The 20,664-nt window shown below is 37.6% G+C and overlaps 1 protein-coding gene across 1 annotated transcript in view; it reads left to right on the top strand.

The window, feature by feature from the left end:
* The window catches only part of PPP2R5A (protein phosphatase 2 regulatory subunit B'alpha), a 43,603-nt gene that overhangs the window by 16,520 nt on the left and 6,419 nt on the right, over positions 1-20,664 (top strand). The window contains exons 2-8 of the mRNA XM_082756753.1: positions 1,421-1,617; positions 6,237-6,338; positions 11,255-11,347; positions 13,638-13,768; positions 13,965-14,024; positions 14,975-15,083; positions 17,467-17,520. Coding sequence (XP_082612879.1) covers positions 1,421-1,617; positions 6,237-6,338; positions 11,255-11,347; positions 13,638-13,768; positions 13,965-14,024; positions 14,975-15,083; positions 17,467-17,520 — 746 coding nt within the window. The remainder of the gene's footprint in view (positions 1-1,420; positions 1,618-6,236; positions 6,339-11,254; positions 11,348-13,637; positions 13,769-13,964; positions 14,025-14,974; positions 15,084-17,466; positions 17,521-20,664) is intronic.

The following is a 20,664-nucleotide window of genomic DNA, read 5'->3' as shown; positions in this document are numbered from 1 at the left end:
CTAAAACCCCGGTTGTTGTTCTGGCCGCTAAGTGGGAGGTGCTTGGTAAGAAACTTGAGCAACTGGCCTCGTCAAAGAGTGTCTGAGTTGTTAAACTTACAAACTTAAAGTTTGCTTATTTAGAATACTCCTAAAACAATAAAGAGAAGTGTGAGACCTTTCTGTGTTTTGTTCAACCTTTAAAGTGAGAGATAAGATTTCCAACATTCAGTGTTACAAGGCTGGGTTCCTTTCCTTGTTGTGCTAATTTCCTTCTGAGGAAGCAGCAGCGTTCATGTAGATACTGCAGGGAATGGATGAAGCTAAGGGATTAGGTAGTCTGTCTATAGACAGGTCTTCAAAGTTTTACAGGGGGAAAGCATTCCTTAGTCCCAGATAAAACTGGGAATAAAAATTTTTCAGCAGAACAGGTGAAATCCCAAGTGACTGATAGAAGAGCTGATACTATTGCTGGAGTGACTAGGAACCCCAACGAGCAAAGCAAAAAAGCAAACAAAGGGCATTTGGGTTCTCAGTGTGTGTCTAGGCAGTATGACAGTCATCCGATTTCTCAGTTAAAACTACAGCTGCTTTTGCTGTGATCCTGCAAATTTTGGTTATAATATTCTCAGGATGTATTAAGTTTTCGAAGTATCCAGTACTCAATAATCCATCTGCCATAGAGCTAGTGTGAAATACTAATGGAGTAATTCTGTTTATCTACTACTGGAGAAACTGCACCATGAAATGATGATGCAGAGTCACACATTGTCGTAACGGGCCAAAAAAGATGGAAAGCCTGACATGACTAAGATCATGATAAATTATTTAAACCAAAGCATGAACATTCAGGATTAATCCTTTTGAAATATTGGAGTTGATTCTTAAGAGAAACGTTCATCACATGGTATCAAAAGTATGCAAGGTACGTTGCATCGTGGTTTACAAAAAAAGAAAAAAAAAGACAAGGTTCCTTCAAAGCAGATTTTACAGCTTTTAAGCAGGTTATGTAATAAAGGATTAGGGAACAGAATGAGACAAATCGGATGAATGAAAGGTTAGTATGATGCATTGCTTGTGTATGTGACTTTTAGTGAAGGCGAGTTGGTACTTACTAATGTCTGTGTACCTCAAATAAAATTAATTCACCTATTTTCCATATATACATCTACAACTATATTCATTATTTCTATGAAATACAAGTTTTAAATAGTGAATTTTTCATTCTAGCATACTTAAGCAGATCCATTCACTATCATTCAGTTTTTACAGTATTGTCTATTAATTTGCTGGTCCTGCATCATACCATTCCTCAGTTACAGGTCTGACACATGATGGGAATTTTAGTCAACAGAACAGATTTAGTAATCCTGAGTTTGCTTCTATGGACTTAGGTGTTGTTGTTTTTTTTTTTTTTTTTTTTTTTTCTTTCCTTTTACAGATGCCACCTCCAATGAACAGCAAGATCTCTTTTGTCAGAAGTTGCAGCAGTGTTGTATACTCTTTGACTTCATGGACTCTGTTTCAGACCTGAAAAGCAAGGAAATTAAGAGAGCAACACTGAATGAACTGGTTGAATATGTTTCAACAAATCGTGGAGTGATTGTTGAATCAGCTTATGCTGACATAGTGAAAATGGTAAGTAGAATCTGGAATGGAATGTTCATGTGATATATTAAATTTGAATAAAATATCCTAAATGAATCAGTTTACAATTGTAACGGCACCTAACTCAGAATTGCTGTTGTTTTTTTTCTGCTTATAAAATATAATATCATTTGTTAATGATATCTTGGCTTACAGGCTCGCAAAGAAAAGAAAACCACACTACTTGTGTGTTCTAATTATTAGTTGAAATATGATGCTTTCAGGGTAATTAAAATGAAAGAACTGGTGTAATGCAGATGCTTGCATTCTGGATAAGCTTTGAAGTCATTCTCATTCAGAAAATGGAAATATTTCAGTGCTACCTGTCTTTGTTTCTTTAAGAACGGCAGTGGAATGACAGCATAAGGTCTTCTGGTAAAGATTCTTGTGGGTGCTAGTGTCAACAGAAAAGTTTATCAGTGTAAGAAAACGACTGTGCTTTGTAAATACTTGGTGTGGTTGTTTGTTACTGTTTGGGCCTGAGAGAGCTGTGCTGGATTGGTCTAAGTGGTTTTCTCAGTCGTAAACCACAGAATGACTTGTACCGTGCAATTTCTACAAACGGCTTGTTGAATAAACAACAAAATATGTGGCCGTATCTGCTGACTTTCCCAGATTTTAATGTGCATTTTCAAATGCTACAGAAGAGCTGTTTTACATATAACTACTACTTCACGTGCAGGGAACATAACTGAAGGACTATTAAAATACTTCAGAATGCTTTCAAAACTGATTTCTCTAGATATTTGAAATGTAAAAATAACGTGTTTAGTCCCCTTGCATTTAGGCTAACGGTTGTCTAAACTTTGGGTAAATTTACATATGCACAATGCTAACTTTGAAAGTAGCTATCGGGTGAGTAAGCAGACTTAAGAATATGGCCTGCAACTTTTTATGGTTTTCTATACACTGAAATCTTTTTTTTCCTTCAGTGTTGTTTTTGTTTGTTTGTTATATTTTTTCTTTCTAAGAACATTAATATAAACAAGCGTAGAAATTATACTGTTATACTGAAGAGCTAAGATATATTGAAACACTTCTAATAATTTTGTCTGTTTCACCAGATGCTTCTTAATCGTCACAAAAGATCTAGGACACTTCTGTTGTTTATTTATTTATTTACTTTAAAGGAGATGTGTTTCCTGTTTTTTTTTTTGTTTGTTTTGTTTTGTTTTGTTTTGTTTTTTTTTACCCAACACCATAAAGGACAGAGTCTGTCCACCTATTCCTCAGCTTTTTTTCCCCCACTGCTGGTGGCAACAAGCCTGAATCCTTCTAGTATTTTCTTACTGTGTGTGTCCTCTGTAGCCTGCTGTTCAAAGAAGGAGTATACTAACTAGCCTACCATACTTGTTGAAGGGTGAAGAGATTTTCTTTTATGTTGGAGCTGCTTCCTTTTCTTGGAGATATGGTGTTAAGCTGTTCTTTTGAGGATGTTGTTGTTGTTGTTGTTGTGCAAATGATTGGGCTCTGTGGATGCTTATTTTTCTTTCCAACAACCTTCCATCTCCTTTTCTCCCTTAAAATGACAGAAAACGAAGAAGGCCTTAAATGCTCAATGAGAGCTTTTCCAGAGCTTGAGACAAAAGATCACTCCAAGCCTGAACAGTATTTTTAGTCTCCCTGGCAACTGGCAGCAGCAAAGGTCTTTGCTATGAATTAGGACTAAGTACCAGCTTTCAGAAGGAGCTCTGGAATGGGTCTCTCCCTTCAAACAACACGTGTATCAGGTTTGAGGCCTTTCATTGTAGCTTCTATGAGTTGTAGAACTTTTTTTAATTTATTTTTTCAGACTTTTTTTTCTCTTCAGTGTTAGTGCATTAAAAGAAAAGGCATTTGATTTTATTTTTTCCCCCGGAGTTTGAAGGATAGTGGTTTTGAGGCAAAAAAAAAGTAGAAATCAGCCTTAGTGAATCCCAACTACTGTGGCTGGTAGTAAAGGATGGACGGACCACAGCAATCCCCTTAGAAAAAGCCATAGTGGCCTTGGTGGCAGAAACAGAGCTAATTTCTTTCCAAAGCACCTCGTCTTTCCCTAGACCTGGGACCCTTTTCCTGCAGCTTGCAGAGGAAGCAGCACAGTTTCATTGGAATTGCCTTTGTCTTGGGGAGGCAAAGTCAACAATCCCTTACAGATATCAAGAGGAAAAATATTGTTGTTGCTGAGCAGCTCATAGGCAAGGTGTGTGCAGGTGAGGAGGTCTCTTTGCTTTCCTTGCCTTCGCATGGTCTCTGATACTGTGATAGCTGCTGAGCCAAAAGCACACAGTCGTGCCTCCTGCAACTGTCCCTCCTCTGCTTGGATCCCGAGGTAGGCAGCACTAGTTGAAATGACACTAATACATTTTCAGGCCCTCAAGGATGGGATAAGATTATAAAAATATCTTTGTTTAGATGTGCAGGATTATTTTTTGGTGTACCAGGCAACCTGATTTTTCTGTAATTCCATTGCCAAAGTCTTTGTGTTAAGAACTGAGGAAAAGTTTTGCTTACGAATAGTTTTGAAGGGGGAGCACAAAGGGCTGTGCACCTCCTTTCTAGGTCATCCAAAATTAGCAGTTCCTCGGTCTGGAAATTGTCTATTGAAAGTACTTCGAAGCTAACAGCAAATTAGGGGTTGGCATTACAAGTCTTTTAAAAGTTTTAAAACCTCCTGGGAACCTCGAAAGCTATAGCCTGTACCATGTTTGGAAGCAAGACGTTAGTAGAAGAAGCAGGTGAAACTGGAAGCAAAACTATTTCAAATATAATGAAGTCATTGAAGCAGTTCTTTAGGGGAGACTGGTTAGTATAAAAACTGTATACAGCTTGTTCTAAGATTTTCTATGGAGACTGATAGTGCTAGTTAGATGTATGGAATACTCTGGAAATCATAAAATTAGTTTTTGAAACATCTGGCAGAGAGAACTGCCATTTCTCTGCTACAGCAATGTGTTTGGTAGTTAATACCTTTGTTTTGGACTAGAGACTTTGACTGGGTCAGTTCAGCAGGATGCATCTAGAAGTAATAGGATGTATTGTCAAGAGATGTTACCAGAAGAACTGTTACCAGAGGTGTAGCCTCAGTAGGGGACTGATTTGTGTGTTTTTCGTGGATCTTTTCTTGCATGCCTAATACGAGTAGACATTATCAAGTAACAGAACCAAGATTTGGTCCTTGGCTTTGATTAAAATGCAAATTCTCTCAAACTCCTGTTTTTCCCCTCCTTCCCCCAGACACTTTTACTTGTGTCCTGTTATGTTTGCAACATCAAACAACTTCAATACAGCTTCTGCTGTTCAGAAAACTGGGAGATCGTGCTCTAATGGCCATATCCACATATCCACAGAACATCATTGCCCTTCTAGTGTAGAGCAGCAGTACCTGCAGATTTAACGTGTCCAGCAGGCCACAGGGATGGGGCATAGAATGGAGGAACTGAAAAGTCAGTTCATGCAGTAGCTTTAAGCCTTGTTTAATGAAGCAGCTGATTCAGCTATGCAGAGCCAGCTGGTGACTTCAGGATATTTTCAAGCCCTCTTGCAGGATCCTTCCAACACCTTGGAGACTCCATGGAAGCTGTGCAGTAGCATTTGCTGCGAACTGTCAAACAGTCTTTCTTTTGTGCTTAGCAGGGTTGGGTGGTTAGCAGCTATTTGAAACAGGTTTGATCGAAAAGGCTAATGTGCTTGAAAGTTAATTGGAAAAATTGGGTTAAACCTGTTCCTGAGAGAACAGTAGAAAATGCAGAAATGAAGTTAACTTCATGTTCTCTATTGTTCGTGTTAAAGAGATTTAAAATCCAGTGTGTTGCATCTGGCAGATGACATGGCATTTATTTTTCTTCTGACATGCGAAAGATGGGTTTTCTATCCAGACTTGCATATACTTGAAAAATCCCCTTTAAATTTGCTCTTTTGAAATTGATTTGATATGACTATTTTGCTACTGAGTTACTTTGATTACCATTTTTCTGTTTTTTGTTTTGTTTTGTTTTGTTTTTCTCTAAGTTACTCTGTGGTTAGATCAAAAGGTTGCAATTGTTACATAAGTTTGACTTCCCCAAACCTTGAAATATCTTGAAATGACGGAAGATGAAAAACTGTAAACAGTTCTTCAGCTCTTTCTTACAAGTAAAGAACACCTTGAAATGAAGTTAAGTGAAGAACTCTAAAATTAGATATATTTTGGGATTGTCTGTCTTACATGTGAAGAGATCTGTTTAAATCACAATTGGTTAGTCATGCTGTGTTTGATGTCTTATATAAAACTTCAGCTCTTGATGTCACATAGTTTAAAAAAAAAAAAAAAAGTTTTATTATGGAGGAAACAAAATGTTCTTTTAACTTTAATGGCTCTAGAGAAAAAAAAAAAAAAAAGATATGACAATATCTAACTGCAAATCTGTAAAACAATGAAGCCAAAAATTAATTTCTTGGTGTTTTCATTAGCCTGCCTCATGCTTTCCTCAGTTTGAATTCAGGGCTTTTAAAAAATGTAAAGAAAAAGGTGTTGTTTTTTTTAGCTGGTGTCACTTCATGTACTTTTAGGATAAAAGCAATACCTTGTTCGGTGTGCTCTGTGGAAGAATAAAAAGTGATACAATTAAACTTCATTTTTTTTGTTACAGATTAGTTCTAATATTTTCAGAACACTTCCACCTAGCGATAATCCAGATTTTGATCCAGAAGAAGATGAGCCAACTCTTGAAGCCTCATGGCCCCACATACAGGTGTGTGATTCCTTTATTTTCAAATCATCTTGTAAGGCAAGAACCAGGAATGCATACTTGAGTAGTTTTTTGCCTTTGATATGAACTTTAGAATTGAGCTTTACGAGTATAAGTGTGTTTCTATGCTCATAAGGGAAAAAGTGGTTGTTTTCCTTGCATGTATAAATACAGCAGAATGTAAGCATTCCAAATTGCTTAAATGCTCTTTTTGTTTTGTTTTGTTTTAAATTGAGTGATTGTGTTATTGAAATGTGGTATGTATATATATGTCTTAAAATTGTGTGGGTATTTTGGGTAATTATGTTCTTTATTTAAGAGATTGTTTTCTGTACTTGAGCAATTTTTGTATGATTTCAGTGAAATATAAGCAGATGTTAGCAATTCAGTTTCTTGTGACAATAACAAAAATGGAGCAATAGCCTTTATTTGTCTTTTCAGCAAGAAATAGATATCTCCTCATTCTTCCCACCCTCTTCCCTCCCTCTGTGCAAAAACTTTACAATATAGGCGTTGTTGTTTGGTAACAGTTGGTTAGTTATTCTATTGTTGCGCTCCTGTACCAATCTCGTGATTATTATAGCGTTGCTGTATCAATCACGTGATTGACTTGCAGTACTGATGAATTTTTCTCAATAAACTGTTAAAAGTTGAGGAATTCCAAGTCACTTGTAATCATCCACATTCATATCTCAGGTTATTTGTTGTTGAATTTGTAAAAGTAGTATCTATTAAATAAAATCTGCTGTGTAGCAACTCCTAATAGTGGGTAGAAGAGTAATTGCTGCTGCATATCTGTATACCATCTGCTCCCCTCTCACAGAGGAGTTGGGATGGTACTCTGTCCTCATAATACCACATGGACATATATGTTCCTTTGTATCAATGATATAGTATAATCAAGAAATGCTGTTATTAAGGCCTGGACTTTTAATACTGGATATTTAAACTTCCATGTTCAGGATAGTATTTCAGACTTAAACCAAGTAAGAAACAAGATATCACCAAAAAAAAAAAAGGCTGTGATAATAATTAGTTTGTGGATGTCTGCGTCTAATTTGTAGGAGTAATGGCTATGCCTCAAATAAAGGGGGATTGCTTGGTTGGACAGGGGGAGGTTTGCAAAAGGGCTATGCAAATGTCTCTTATGGTCGGTAGAAACATCATCATCTGACTTCAAAATGCCTGTCTCTCAGGAGTAAAACTTGTAAATGTTTTCTCAGTTCACTTTAGGACACAAGTAAACTATAGTTCTTCTTATAGAAAAAGACTTGTGGTTTCTGTGACCGTTTCACTTTGTGCTTTATGCTTGACTAAGAGAAATTGAAAGAGTATTGTGTGTTATTATCTGAAATTTTATTTTCAGTGTTTTCCTTTGCCTTTTTCTAAATGAGTTTTGGCCAGGCTGCTTGATTATTGATCGTGGATTTCCTTCTCCTGTGTCAGTTATTCATCCTGTCCTTGGAATGGATTTGCTCACTGCAGCACAGTGACAAGTTTGTGTTTTCCTCTCCTTTCTTTTACATTTCATGTGCCCACAACTGGATGGTAGAATTCAAAATTCTGATCTGTCACATAGCCAGTTTTCTGGGAGGGAGAAGAAGAGAAAATCTGAATCTCTACTGTTCTTTGTTCTGTTTAATCTGTTGACGTTTCTCTATACAAAAACATCATATATAATGGCTTAGTAACTTACCAGCAGCATGCATAGCCTCTACAAAAGACTATAGACCTACATTGAAACTGGTGTGACATGAAAGACACAACTTTAAAGCAATGCTCCAGACAGTTGTAGCAACTAAACTAGGGTACAGAGGCTAGCGTTAGTCACCCTGTGTTTCTATTTAGGGACCTGTGGATGGTAGAGTTGTTAGCTTAAAGCAATAACATTCTAGTGGTCCCTGCAAGAAGGAACACAGAATCACCAAAATGTAATAGGAATTATTTGCTCTTTTACCCACACAGACCAGTTTTTGAGAACTGGAACTACCAAAGCCAACAGTTCTCCCATGATTTAGTAGTATTACTAACGGTAACCCTTCACTTACACTCAGGAAAGTTGAGCATAGCTGTCTGGTTTTTGTTTGTTTGTTTTAAGGTAGGACCAGCCAGTGTCTGTTGCAGGTAGAATCCACCCTTACTCTCCTTGTTGATGCTTAGGGTTGTGCTTCTGAGTTTGCAAGCCTTAGCTTACAGAAGAAGGGTGCCTGTCCAGAAATGGCCATTACAGTTTGCTTCCTGAAACACCTTGGATAGAGCTTCATGGATTTCCCAAGGAACTCCAGAGTCACTTGACACTTTTACCAGCTCTACAACTCACTTTTGAGCATGGATTGGGTAGCTAGCTGTTCAGGGATTTTTGAGCCCTAAATATTTGTTTTTCTGAAAGCTCCTCTCTTTAAGAACAATAGCAACAATTGAGGTTCTGCAATAGCCAGGATTATACAAAGCATTCAAACAGTGACTAATGCATCTTTTCTCTGTTGTAGAAACGAGGCATGCTACTAATTAGTTTTGCCGTCACATATTGAGAATCTTGCATTAGTATTGATGTGTTCTACTTTGTAGTCGAGCACACCTATTCCAAAACCTTGGGTTTGGTTCTGATTGATACCCTAAAGTTAATCTTGGGCAGTTTGTACAAAGATGCTGTTAGAGCATTATGCTTTAGCCTAGTTCTTCTGCTGGCTGTTCATCCCTGTTCCCATATCTATTTATGGAAAGAAGCCATAATTGTCCTCTCTGCCCCACCTTGCTTTAGGGGAAACAAAACATCCCCGTTCAGTCTTCACTCATAAGGGGCACTGGGGCCCAACAGGATTCTAGGGGCTCCTCTGCATCCGTTCAGGTTTTAATAGATTTTCTGCAGCATACATAGGACTGTGCATCTCTGTACTGTATCGTACATCAGTATCTTCCTGGAATATGTCTGGTTTTCATTTGTTGCTGACATGGCTTCATTGTGTGGCTGGATCTTTGTTACCCATGGTTTACTAGCATTTAGGACCAGTATCCATCCCTTCATTTCTCAGTTTAATATTTTCTTGTTGCTTAGCAGAGGTTTTTCTTGTCTTTTTAACTGTCTTTGCAATCACTGAGTTCTGTCCTGTATCTGTCTATTATTACCTGAGGCCTTCAGAATTTTCTTGTCCCTTTCTTACTGATACCCTGATATTGTTTCCCCCCCCCCCCCTCTGGTGATAGCTTCCAATATTGCATGCAGCATCACCCCGGCAGTTATCCTATGACTATTATTTGTTGTGGTCACTGATAGTAATGTTTAATATATGAAATAATGTATGAATAGTTAATGAAATTTAATTCCAAAATTAAATCCTATAAAACTGTTAATGACTTCCCTCCAGTCATATGCTTCCCATTTCAATACAAACCACTAACAAATTTATCTAATTTCTAGCTTGAAAAAGATCAGTAGCCATGGTCAATCCCTAAGACAGAGGATGGAGTGTGGAAATACGTCTGATTACGCTATTGGATTGGCTATTACCAGACTTCTAAAAAATTGTCCTCTATTGTTCTGCAACTGCTATTGTCTGCAGTGTTTATGTGCAAGAAGACAAATTAAGGCTGTGCAGAGAAGCTTGGGTTTTATACAATTCTGTTTATACGACATTTGTGTATTTGGACTGTTGATTTGAAAAGCTATTGTTATGGTCTCTGTCAGAGGGGAGGAAAGAGTGAAGGGGAACTTGTGTTTTTGAGCTTCTGCTCTGCAGATACAGCATACCCCACTTGAGGCTGTGCGTAATAACTGTGAGCTCAAACGTTCTAGATAAAATTGCTGATTGCTGAGTGTATTTCTCAAGTGAACTTTTTAATTATGCATTACTCAGATGCTGGCTTTTGGGGGTTTTATAGGTACTTGTAGTGGTAATCGCTGAAATACATGCCTGTGTGTATGACCTCAGTGGGGGTTTTATTCAGGAGTCCAGCCAGTGATGTCTGCATACATCTAAGCTGCATTTTAGTATTATTGCTAATTGTTTAACTACTGTGGGGTTAAGACTAGGCATTGAGACCATAAGAGGCCCTGAATGCATCTAAACTGAAGACATTTTTCTTCTCAATTCTGTCTTAAGAGATGCCTGATGTGTATTTTATAAATTGGGAGAGCGTGCATCCTCCCCCACCTGCCATTGTTATGGAAACAGTAATTTGTCTTGGACTTCTGATGAATCCAAAAATATGGGACTTGTGCTCTGGCTTCTTCATGCCTTTCTCTGCTACCTCAGGCCCTCGCTGTCTGTCTTTCCATCTGTGGGCCATCTGTGGGCAGGATCATAGCGAATGGGGACTTGAACTCAATAGAAATAAGTACTACAAAATATAAAGGATATTGAAGGTAAATCTGCTGAAGGTCCTTTTGTTTGAATTGAATGCCCAGGATATAGAAATGTAACGTTAAGCCCAATTGTTAGGCTTCTACATATTCATTCAGCTTTTTAATGACCTTTCATTTTTGGAGCTTGCAGCTGAAACCTGGCTTCAGAAGCATTTAGCAAACTTTCTTTAATCTGTTTTTACAGAATTACATAATGTTAGAGCACTTAACTTTACCCTCAGTGCTGATAAGTGTTTGATAACTTATTTCTACATAATATGTTCTTAATATAGTAGGAAGTGTGAATTTGAGTAATACTTAGATCTTTCACTTGATTTTTGTGTTACAGTGATATCTTCAGTAAATTATTTATTAAGCCTTGACTCTTCTGAGAATTAAAATGTTCTTGATACTTACAGTAATTCTTACAGTAATTCCACTAGAGGCCATGATTAAGCAGTGATGTGTTAGACCTCAGTTTCCTTTTATACCTTTTATGTATGTAAATAACATAAATAAAATCCGTATTATGGTGTGCTTATTAACTTGTTCAGAATTTTCATTTTCATGTTTGTAGTTGGTGTATGAATTTTTCCTAAGATTTTTGGAGAGCCCGGATTTTCAGCCTAGCATTGCAAAAAGATACATTGACCAGAGATTTGTACAGCAGGTGAGTAGAGAGGTTTTCTATCTCAGATTCAAAGACCTCATCTCAGACTTAACTGCCGATTGTATGCTGAGGAGAAAGCAAAGCTTTTGTTTTGACACTGGGTTAAACCTTAGTTGTTCCAGCAATGATTTCTGCCAAACACTAAATGAACAGCACTTCATATCGCACAGGCTATATGTAATTAGCAACTTCAGAAACACTGTTTTCAGGTGGTATCCTCAGTGTTTTGCAATACAAGATTTTTGTATTTTGTATTTTGTGAATATGAGTTGTACTTTTAATGATTTGTAACTTATTTCCAGTCAAATCAACAGTGGGCCAATTAAACTGTTTTAGTGCTTTGTAGTGCTATTTTGTGTGCTTTTCATAGAGGTTTATAATGGGAAAATGTAGAGCAGAATTGTTTTTCCTGTGAATAACTAACTTACTGTATATGAAGTGTGTTCCAGCACCTGCTTGTTGTTACTGGATAGTGTCATTCTCATACTATCATGTGTTAAGCACGGAGGGAAAATCAAGTAAGAATGTACATAGGAAAATCATGGAAAATTATGTTTCACCATGCAAAGTAACTATGAGCAAGAAAATTAAGTGAGACGTTAAATATAACTTGTCAAGGCTGTATGATACAGTAACAATTTTTGTCCCATATTACCTCAGAGGGGATTTTTACCATGTCAAAATACTCATTTTTTTCAAGGAAAAACTTGAGTGAGTGCTGGCAAGCCATAAGAGTACAGCAATGAAAAATAACAACATAGATGAACACTCCCCCTTCCCACCTTCAGTGACTGTTTATATTTCCGTTTGTTTGGTTTTACTGTTCTTGTTTATAGGTGTTCCCTTCTCTGTTTTGTTCAACTTACACACAAAATTCAAGGCTGAAGCTGCTGCTGACCTACTGGCCATGCAAATCCAATTCACTAATTGGACCGTGGTTCTTAGGAGCCACATTGCAGAACTTCAGTTCCTGATGTTTTCATGTGATCTTTAGAGTACAAGAAAGACAGTGCAGTGCACAGACAGCTATAAATGGGAGAAAAAGTGGGATAGTGACCCTGAGAAATTCCTTCTAAATGTAAAAATGAAATGAGCCCGAGCAAACTTCTTGAACAGCTGTTTCCAGTGTCTGTTGCTGCTTGGTGTAGACATACCTAAGCTCATAGACCTGGACTGAGCAGGAGGCTGTAGTGATTACTTGAGCTAAGTTACTGACTTACTGAGCACGGTTAGTATTTCTAAATATGCTCTTACTTGGACAAACAGGAGGAAAAAAAAAAAAAAAAACAACAACACTAAAGTAGTGGCCTGTAATGGGATTGGAATACCTTTTGATGTCTTCAAGAGTGCAGTCTTTTCTGTATCCTTGGAAAACCTTCCAAAAGCAAAAATGTGTGGAAAGTCTTGCTAGCTTAGCTTATTGGGACATTTAGTCTGTTTTAGAGAATCAGTTAATTTAATTACTTTATGATTCTTATGAATTTAGATTTTTGTAATTTTTTTAATTAAATCTTGAATGTCTAACATTCTTGTATAGGAACAATACCAAACATGACCATTACCCAAAATCAATAAGAAGAAAATGGGGTGTGCGGGGTAGGGGGGGTGTGGAGGTGTTTAGATAAAAGGAGACACTGATAGTAGATTCAGACAGAAATGAACCAACTTCTACTTGTGATTTCCCACCCCCGCCCCCAGCCCATTTTTAATGCATTATCATTCTGTTAAACGTATGTATCCCTCTTCTTCCCCTGGGGAAATGTGCATTATTCTTATCATAGACTTGTCTTACAAAATGATTCTGCAGAGAATTATGGGTTTGCTTAACCTTGAAGACATGAGTAGCTTATTGAAAGCAGTATTACAGGATTTTAATTAAGAAATTGTAAATATATGACATAAAATTGATTCATTCTTATATCTTAAAGACCACTTACCTAAACCACTTACCTAAAATTTGGTAATCTCATTCTTAAAGTTTCATTTTTATTTTGATAGTGTAATTGTTGGAATGGCTTTGTTCATGTCTGTTGGATACATATGTTTTGATATGACTGAAATGAAGCTGCTAGGTTTGCTTATAAAAAAAAATAATTAAAAAAAAAAAAAAACAGCTTTACTAAAAATCTAATTTTGAAAGTAACATTGGACATCCAAACAAAATTTTAGGTCAAACTGATTGTATTTTCTCTAATGCAAACTGTAAGTTCAAGATAAAGCTCAGATTGGTTAGTAGCATGACAAAATTTAAGTCTTCTAAAAGTAATACATTTCAATTTAATTTTTAAAGTTATTGGAGCTCTTTGATAGTGAAGACCCACGAGAACGTGATTTCCTAAAGACAGTTCTTCATCGAATTTATGGAAAATTCCTTGGTTTACGAGCATTCATCAGGAAACAGATCAACAACATTTTCCTCAGGTATGCCCTGTCTGGCTGTATGTCTGTATGTAAGGCAATATTTTATATTACCTTCATGGTCTGTGACTGCAGTGATTTGTTCTTGAATGAAAAGACCTGGTTTTGATCTGTGATATGGCTTTCAAATATCTAAAATTTATTAAAGATTTTTTCTTTTTTGAATCTCTCTCTCAATTTTTGTCTCTTTTCATAACAGGTTTATATATGAAACAGAGCACTTCAATGGTGTTGCTGAACTTCTTGAGATATTAGGAAGGTAAGTTTGACCTGACAGAAAAAGTATGAAGTGTTATTGTGGGTGTTTGCTTCAGCTTTCTTGCTTTGGAACTGGGAAAGGGAGGAGTATAGTAATGAGTGATAAAGTGCAGTCACTGATATAATCTAATACTGTCTTAGTTACCATGTGAATATAAAATTAGGATATTGAGTATAAATTGTTCTTTTTCAGTACAAGTTTTAAAGATGACAGGCAAAATATTTCTCAAGAGTCCTTGCTTGTGAGGAATATATCCAATAAAGGACATGTTCTTTGACTCAGACAATGAATGTTTACTTTTCACCTCACATTGAATAAAATGCTTTAATCTTCAGCAGGCTGGTTTTGTTTAAATGATATTCAGGAAAGCTTTGTAAGTGCTTTAGTTACCATTTTTGCCATTAATTCACTAATTTCATTTTTACTTAAGTTTTTTTGTGGTAGCATTTTACTAGTTTTCTAAAACTGTCACTGATATATTCACAGTAGAAAAATGTATAAATATTACTGCCTTACTGAAAATCCAAAGACTGTGCAAGTATCATGGAAAAAATCGTAATGAAAATCAAGTGAAAGGGATACCGTTTTCTCAAATTAATCTAAAATCTAGGGAAAAAAAAACATGCCTGAAGGACTGCTGTTCTACTACTGTCTTTTAAAATAAAATTGAGTTAGTGACAACTTTTTCACTTCATTTTTGTACAGAAAAGTTGTTCAAAATAAGCGTTCAAACTGCAATGTTAAAATAGCATAAACGTTATATACCATCTATTTTTTTCTCCTGCAAGGCAAGTTGTCTTAAGTGATTCTGTGCAAAATGAATCAGCTTCCTGATGTGTGTAAGCTTTACCATAGATTATTTTGCCTAATGGAGGTTGTGATAAAAATACTTTTTTAAAAAAACTTTTTTTTTTTAAATAAAATTAAATCCTACTTCTTCATGTTTTCAGTATTATCAATGGTTTTGCACTGCCACTGAAAGCAGAACACAAGCAGTTCCTTATGAAAGTTCTGATTCCCATGCATACTGCAAAGGGATTAGCTTTGTTTCATGCACAGGTAAGCTTTTGCCTATTTTTAAGAGTTGTGGTTTTCCCTGTATTTGCATTTGAAACTAATGAAAATGTAAAGCAGTATGTGTTATAATGTCAATATTCCGAGGTATTTGCAAATGCAATCTCAGATACTTATTTATTTTTAAGATCTTACATATCTTGTCTTAATTTTGAGATATTTAGCATATCTTAAAAATGCTAGAATGTAACAGCAATTCGAAGTCACATCAACGGAAGTTTGTGTAGTTTGCTACTCAGTCACACTTTAGTCCTAGGACCTTGTTCCATTGCTACTTTGTTTATGTAACTGAAATGCTGTGTATAAAGGCACCTGGGGTATGGCCAGGTGCTTATTTCAGAAGTGCTTTTTTATTTCTAAAATTCCAGTGGCTGAAGAGAGGGGAAGGGTGTTGGATATAAATGGCAGAAATGCATTATAGCTCTCCAGATCAGCCAGAAATTATGTAGATCCATGACATGCTGTCAAAATGTTGCAGTTATTCATTTGACTTCCATTCTTATACTTAGCACAGACGTTCATCGTCTTATTGGAGGAATAATATATATCCTTTCCAGACATATGGCACTTGAGTATTGAGTGTATTTGATGAAAAGTCACAAGTAATTCTGCTGTGGCTAATTAAAAATTTGCTTTGTTAACTTAGTCAGCTTGCTAATATAGCTCCTTTATAGACAAAAGATACAAGGAAATGAGTTTCTAATTAAGGTGAAATCATTATGACTATACAGCCTACAAACAGGATCAAGACAAGAGCTCAGTTAAAACTTTATATGAGAGCTAGGAATTAATTTAACTAAATCACTTGTCTTTGTGGTTTATTACTGTGCAATAGGCTGCTCCATGGAATGAGTCAGTGATATGAAAGGGACCTGTCATATGCCAAAGGTATTCTCACTGATAGATCAGTACAGCAAGCTAGCCTTTTTTCTGTAATATGTTTAATCTGGGCCACTGGTACCTGAAAGGGTGCTATAAACTCAGCTGTACTGGGTGCTTTAAAGTAGTGTTTGGCTTGTTGGCCAGGCTATTCACCTATCCCTTGGTAAACCATTAGTGCCATGTACCAAAATACCACTTGGAAATGAAGGAGCAGTTTTGTCACTGTATGTTTCTGGCTTTGTGTTATCTGGAAACCAGCACTGAGCGTACTGCACAGTCAGGAGTGGCCCATTGCTTTGTTGCTACAGCACAATTTAGCCTGCTCTTAAAGTCTTAAAGCTGGCTTAAGATTGAGCCTTTGTGTCTTTGAACAATAGATATATTGCACAGGAACACTTTAATGGGATTTTGAGATTGATGTGTGCTGTGTTACTTTTGGGATCCATGCATACACATCCTTATCCTGAGGGTAGGAGCAGTAAGTTAGGTTTGTTGTAATTACAGTATTGTAATTGCCTCTTTTGGGATAACAGATTTCAAAAAAAAATAGAAAGGTAATGCTTGATTGCAGACTACTTAAGTATGGAAATATGTATGCAGTGCCCATAAATAATTTTGTCTCTGATCATGTTGTGAGATGAAGCATACTGTGATTTCCCCAATTCAGTCTTTATGGAATCTAGGGTTTCAACTGCTTCAGCAATAGGGTTAGTGTATGGTTCTGTGCATGGCACAGCTGTGGTTGTTTTGTTACTTAACTGCATGCTGAGTAACTAAACAATAGGTAAATGTAAGGAATTATGGAACATACAATATCACATTTTGGCCTGGGCAGAAATCACTGAGGGCCAGGAGAGCGTGCTTGTGACTTGGTCTCCTTATGCTTCCCTCACTCTCTGCACTCTTCCACCCGTGTCTGTTACTGGCCACTGCTGGGGACGGGATCCTCAGCTAGATCTGAGCTCTATGGGCAAACATCCTTTCACATGTAATCTTACCGCTGAATTTTGACACCTATTATTTGAGTAATGTGTGGTCAGTCAAAGTTGTTCTTTAAAGCTTTTCTTTTGAATGAAAGTACCAACTTTTTCCCCAAAAATAGATGTTTGAAAATCCTAGCTTATTCACAGTGTAATGTTAATACAGGAACTGAAGGTGAGGAAAACCTGTCTAGATAATGGATCTGAGTTAAGGAAGTACTGTCAAATTTAAAAGTGATTGTCTTCCAGGATGATAAAATTGAAGATTTTTGGTATGCAGGAAGTTTTTGTAAGATACAGCTAGCTTGTATATCTTGCTGTTTTAATTGCTATTTTGTTTAGTTTGGAAGAACTTTAAATGGCTGTTCTAGGGGTGTTTGGGTTGGGGTTTTTTGTACCTTCTTCCTCATCTGAAGTGCTTCCATTATAAGTCGGGATATTTAGTTTTGCTGCAATGTCTAAACAGTGTCTGTTTAAACTAAATAATCATATGAATTACATTCTAGCTCGCCTATTGTGTTGTACAGTTCCTGGAAAAAGATACAACTTTAACAGAGCCTGTAAGTGTTTTTTCAGTTGAATGTTTTTCTATTTTTAATTTCAATGTAGTATCTCACTGCAGCTCATTGGAAATGCACAGCAGTGCTATCTGTGATATCTTGATTAATGATCCATAGTCATTGGGGGGGAGGGAGGGGGAATAATAATTAAATCTAGGATGGTTGTTAAGAAAGTCCTGGGTTTCAAAATGCAGGTCTCTCTTAGTCTATAACCAAGATGGAGCACAAATTTAAATAAAAATTTGAACCACTGAGATCATGTGAATCACCTTATATAAGAACTTATGTAACAACTGTACTCCCTCCTGGTAACAACTAAAATTTCAATGTTTTTGGTGCTGATGGCTTATGCCTAGCATTAATTTTCAGGGAAAACACAGTCAGAAAATAAAAGTGAGAAAGAGTAACAGCACTTTATTTAGACAGAAGGACCCTGATGTTCCCCATGTGATGTTCCTGTTCTGTCCTCTCAGTTACTGGGGTGCCTCTTGGCAGTTACAGTACAGGTGCTTCAGGCATCAGAGGCTTTTCCCAGGCTGAATCTCCCACGCCATGCATCGGCAGTTCAGCCAGAAAGGGGATTGCAGTGCTTTGTGCAAGTAGTTTGGCAATGCCCATAAAGAAGAATGCAGGCAGGGCAGCACAGCAGCTCGTGGGGAGACAGACTAACATCAGACCAGCTCAAAGAGAAACTTAGTTTGACAATCTGATGTCATTCTGTTAGGGGTATGTTGGAATTTAAACGCTTCATCACTTTTTGTGACAGAAAAGTGAAGAGCTTATGTGATTTGTTTTTTCTTAAACAATGCTAATCTTCACCAACCTTTCAGTGGAAGCTTGTTTTCTGCAGGGTCACTTAGTGTTGGTGTTCGTCATCAGGAAAGAAGTTATTTTGTAGGTGGTGGAAGTAGGCCTGACCGTGTATAAATTTGTCCTGTCTGCTTGAAGAGCCTTCCTCCCCACTGCACTGCAGCGTTGCCAGCTTAGCTGGTCAATAAGCTGATTTTGTTGAATAGGGTGAGGAGAAAGGAATTGTGTAAGCTCAGTTCCTTAAGCCAAGGGATAAAGCAATCCAGGTACTTGTACAGTTACAGTTGACACATGAGCAGCAAGTGTGTAACATTACATAAAAGCCTGCAAGGCTGAATGAAGTGACAACATGGCAAAGTCCTGATGTGAATTTACAGAACTGTGATACAGGCTCCAAGCCCAAGCTCTGCAGGGGGAAGGCAGGTCTTACTGACGTAGGAGTGCCACAGTACGACTCTGAGACTTCACCTGGGTCATAGCTTACAATTCTGGTCACCTCATCAACAGTAAAGATGAATTCAGAATGGAGAAGACACAAGACCTGTGCTTGCCTTGGTCATTAATTTGAACATAATGTAAAACTGGTTTTATAAAAGAAGAGTGTTTATAAGTGAAGCTTTAAGAAACTTTTTGAAATGCTTGAAATGTAAGTGTTGAAATTTGATGGGGCAACTGATGAAATAGCACTGTATTTTTTTTATTTGGCTTTAGGTCAAGTAGTATTTTAAGCACTCCATCGGAAGGCTATCTTCATGAGTACCGCACTGTTATTATTCTGGCAGGAATTGTCACTCAGGGTCAATTTAGAGGACATTCAGTCCAAGCTCTTGTAACTGCGGTAGTCTGCCTTAGGTCAGTCCTGATGTTTGCAGAACTGACAAGAGGAGCTCATTACCTAACCCTGCTAAGTGCCACAGCCTTTACATCGGAGAGATTTCATATCATGAGAACCAGGCTGAACGTGCAGCCCTGGTGCATAAGCTGTCTAGCGGGTGTCTGCTGCTGTAAGTCAACTTTATAGGAACTTTGTAGCCTGGGGAAGAATATTAATTGTGTGCGTTTTGTGTAGAAAGAGCGGTAAGATTTCGGATCTGCATTCGTGTATTTCTTGGAATAAGATCTTTGAACTTAAATGTGCATGTATCAGCTTTTTTAATGGGAAAGCATGGTCAGGCTGGAAACTGATCCTCTAAAAAGCGAGGATTAGGTATGTTGTTGAGGTCTGCACTTCTCTGCTAAGAACATGTTATTTCTTTGTCAAGTTAAGAAGTTGAGAATGTGAGTCTATGTAGTGAAGCACATTTGGCACTCATTGCTGAGTGCTGGAAACTGGGCTGCTGTAGCTAACCCAGTTTTGTGCTTCCAACACCAGGAAATTCATGCTCCAGTTAAGAGGTGTATGGTAGGTTCTCACAGCTTTCCTTTGGCAAATGCAGCCATCTGACATTTTTTGGCTTTCTTGCATTGTTTTGGGGAGCAGGGAAGGTGTTGACAGAATGAGCTATTGCACCTGTCAATGTTCCAGTTTGTTCTTTAGAAATACAAAATCTCAGTAGTGTGTAACAGCCATTCAGTTACGAGCTAATTAATGAGAAAAAGTGGCCCTAGAATTAAAGTGTATTTAAATTGTGAACCTAGACAAAGAAGTGTAATCAATTTATGCCAGCCTGGCTCCTTGAGGGAGGAGAAGCAGGTGATGAGAGGACTGCCAGATCAGGTCATGTAGAGAAATGGAGCTCAGGGTTTCCCCTCCCCATGTCACCACACCGTGTTCGTGAAGCCAGCAGCAAGGAGGCCAGGCCAGCAGCGGAGGAGCGGGGCAGGGAGCGAGCTCTGCCTCTGTGGCCAGGCTGCAAAATGGCCCCATCAGGTATGGGATGGTGGCATTGGGAGTCTGGCTGGCTGGGGCACGTCACCAGCTAGGTACAACTGCATGGCTGAGGCTCTGTGAGGGATCTGCCGTTCTTCCCGTGTAACTTGCTGTTTTTCTGGATTTGAGGATAAGTTTTTGAGCTGCCTGGGGTTTCACTTGCCAGGTTTCATCTGAAGTGACACTCAGTTTTGTAGAAGCAGAATGTTTGTGTATCCTAGGATCGAAACTGGTGAGCACTTAAAATCCTATTATTGTCAGAAAGTCACTTTTGGAAGTACACATCGTTGTCAACAAAAAAGCCAGCTGGGAAGGTTAAAAGTAGAAAAAATCAACATGGGAAAAATCAAATATGGAAAGTATTCGTGTAGTTGAGTAAGCTTTATGGTTGCGTATGATCCATTAGGTGCTGTTATATCATAAAAGCAGAGGTCCTTTGCTCCGAATGAAAGTTTATAGTGCTT

Source organism: Aythya marila, assembly GCF_965140915.1.
Source record: "Aythya marila genome assembly, chromosome: 3".
Lineage (NCBI taxonomy): Eukaryota > Metazoa > Chordata > Aves > Anseriformes > Anatidae > Aythya > Aythya marila.
The sequence above is the reverse complement of the archived record's forward strand: the minus strand, read 5'-3'. Positions and strand labels throughout refer to the sequence as shown.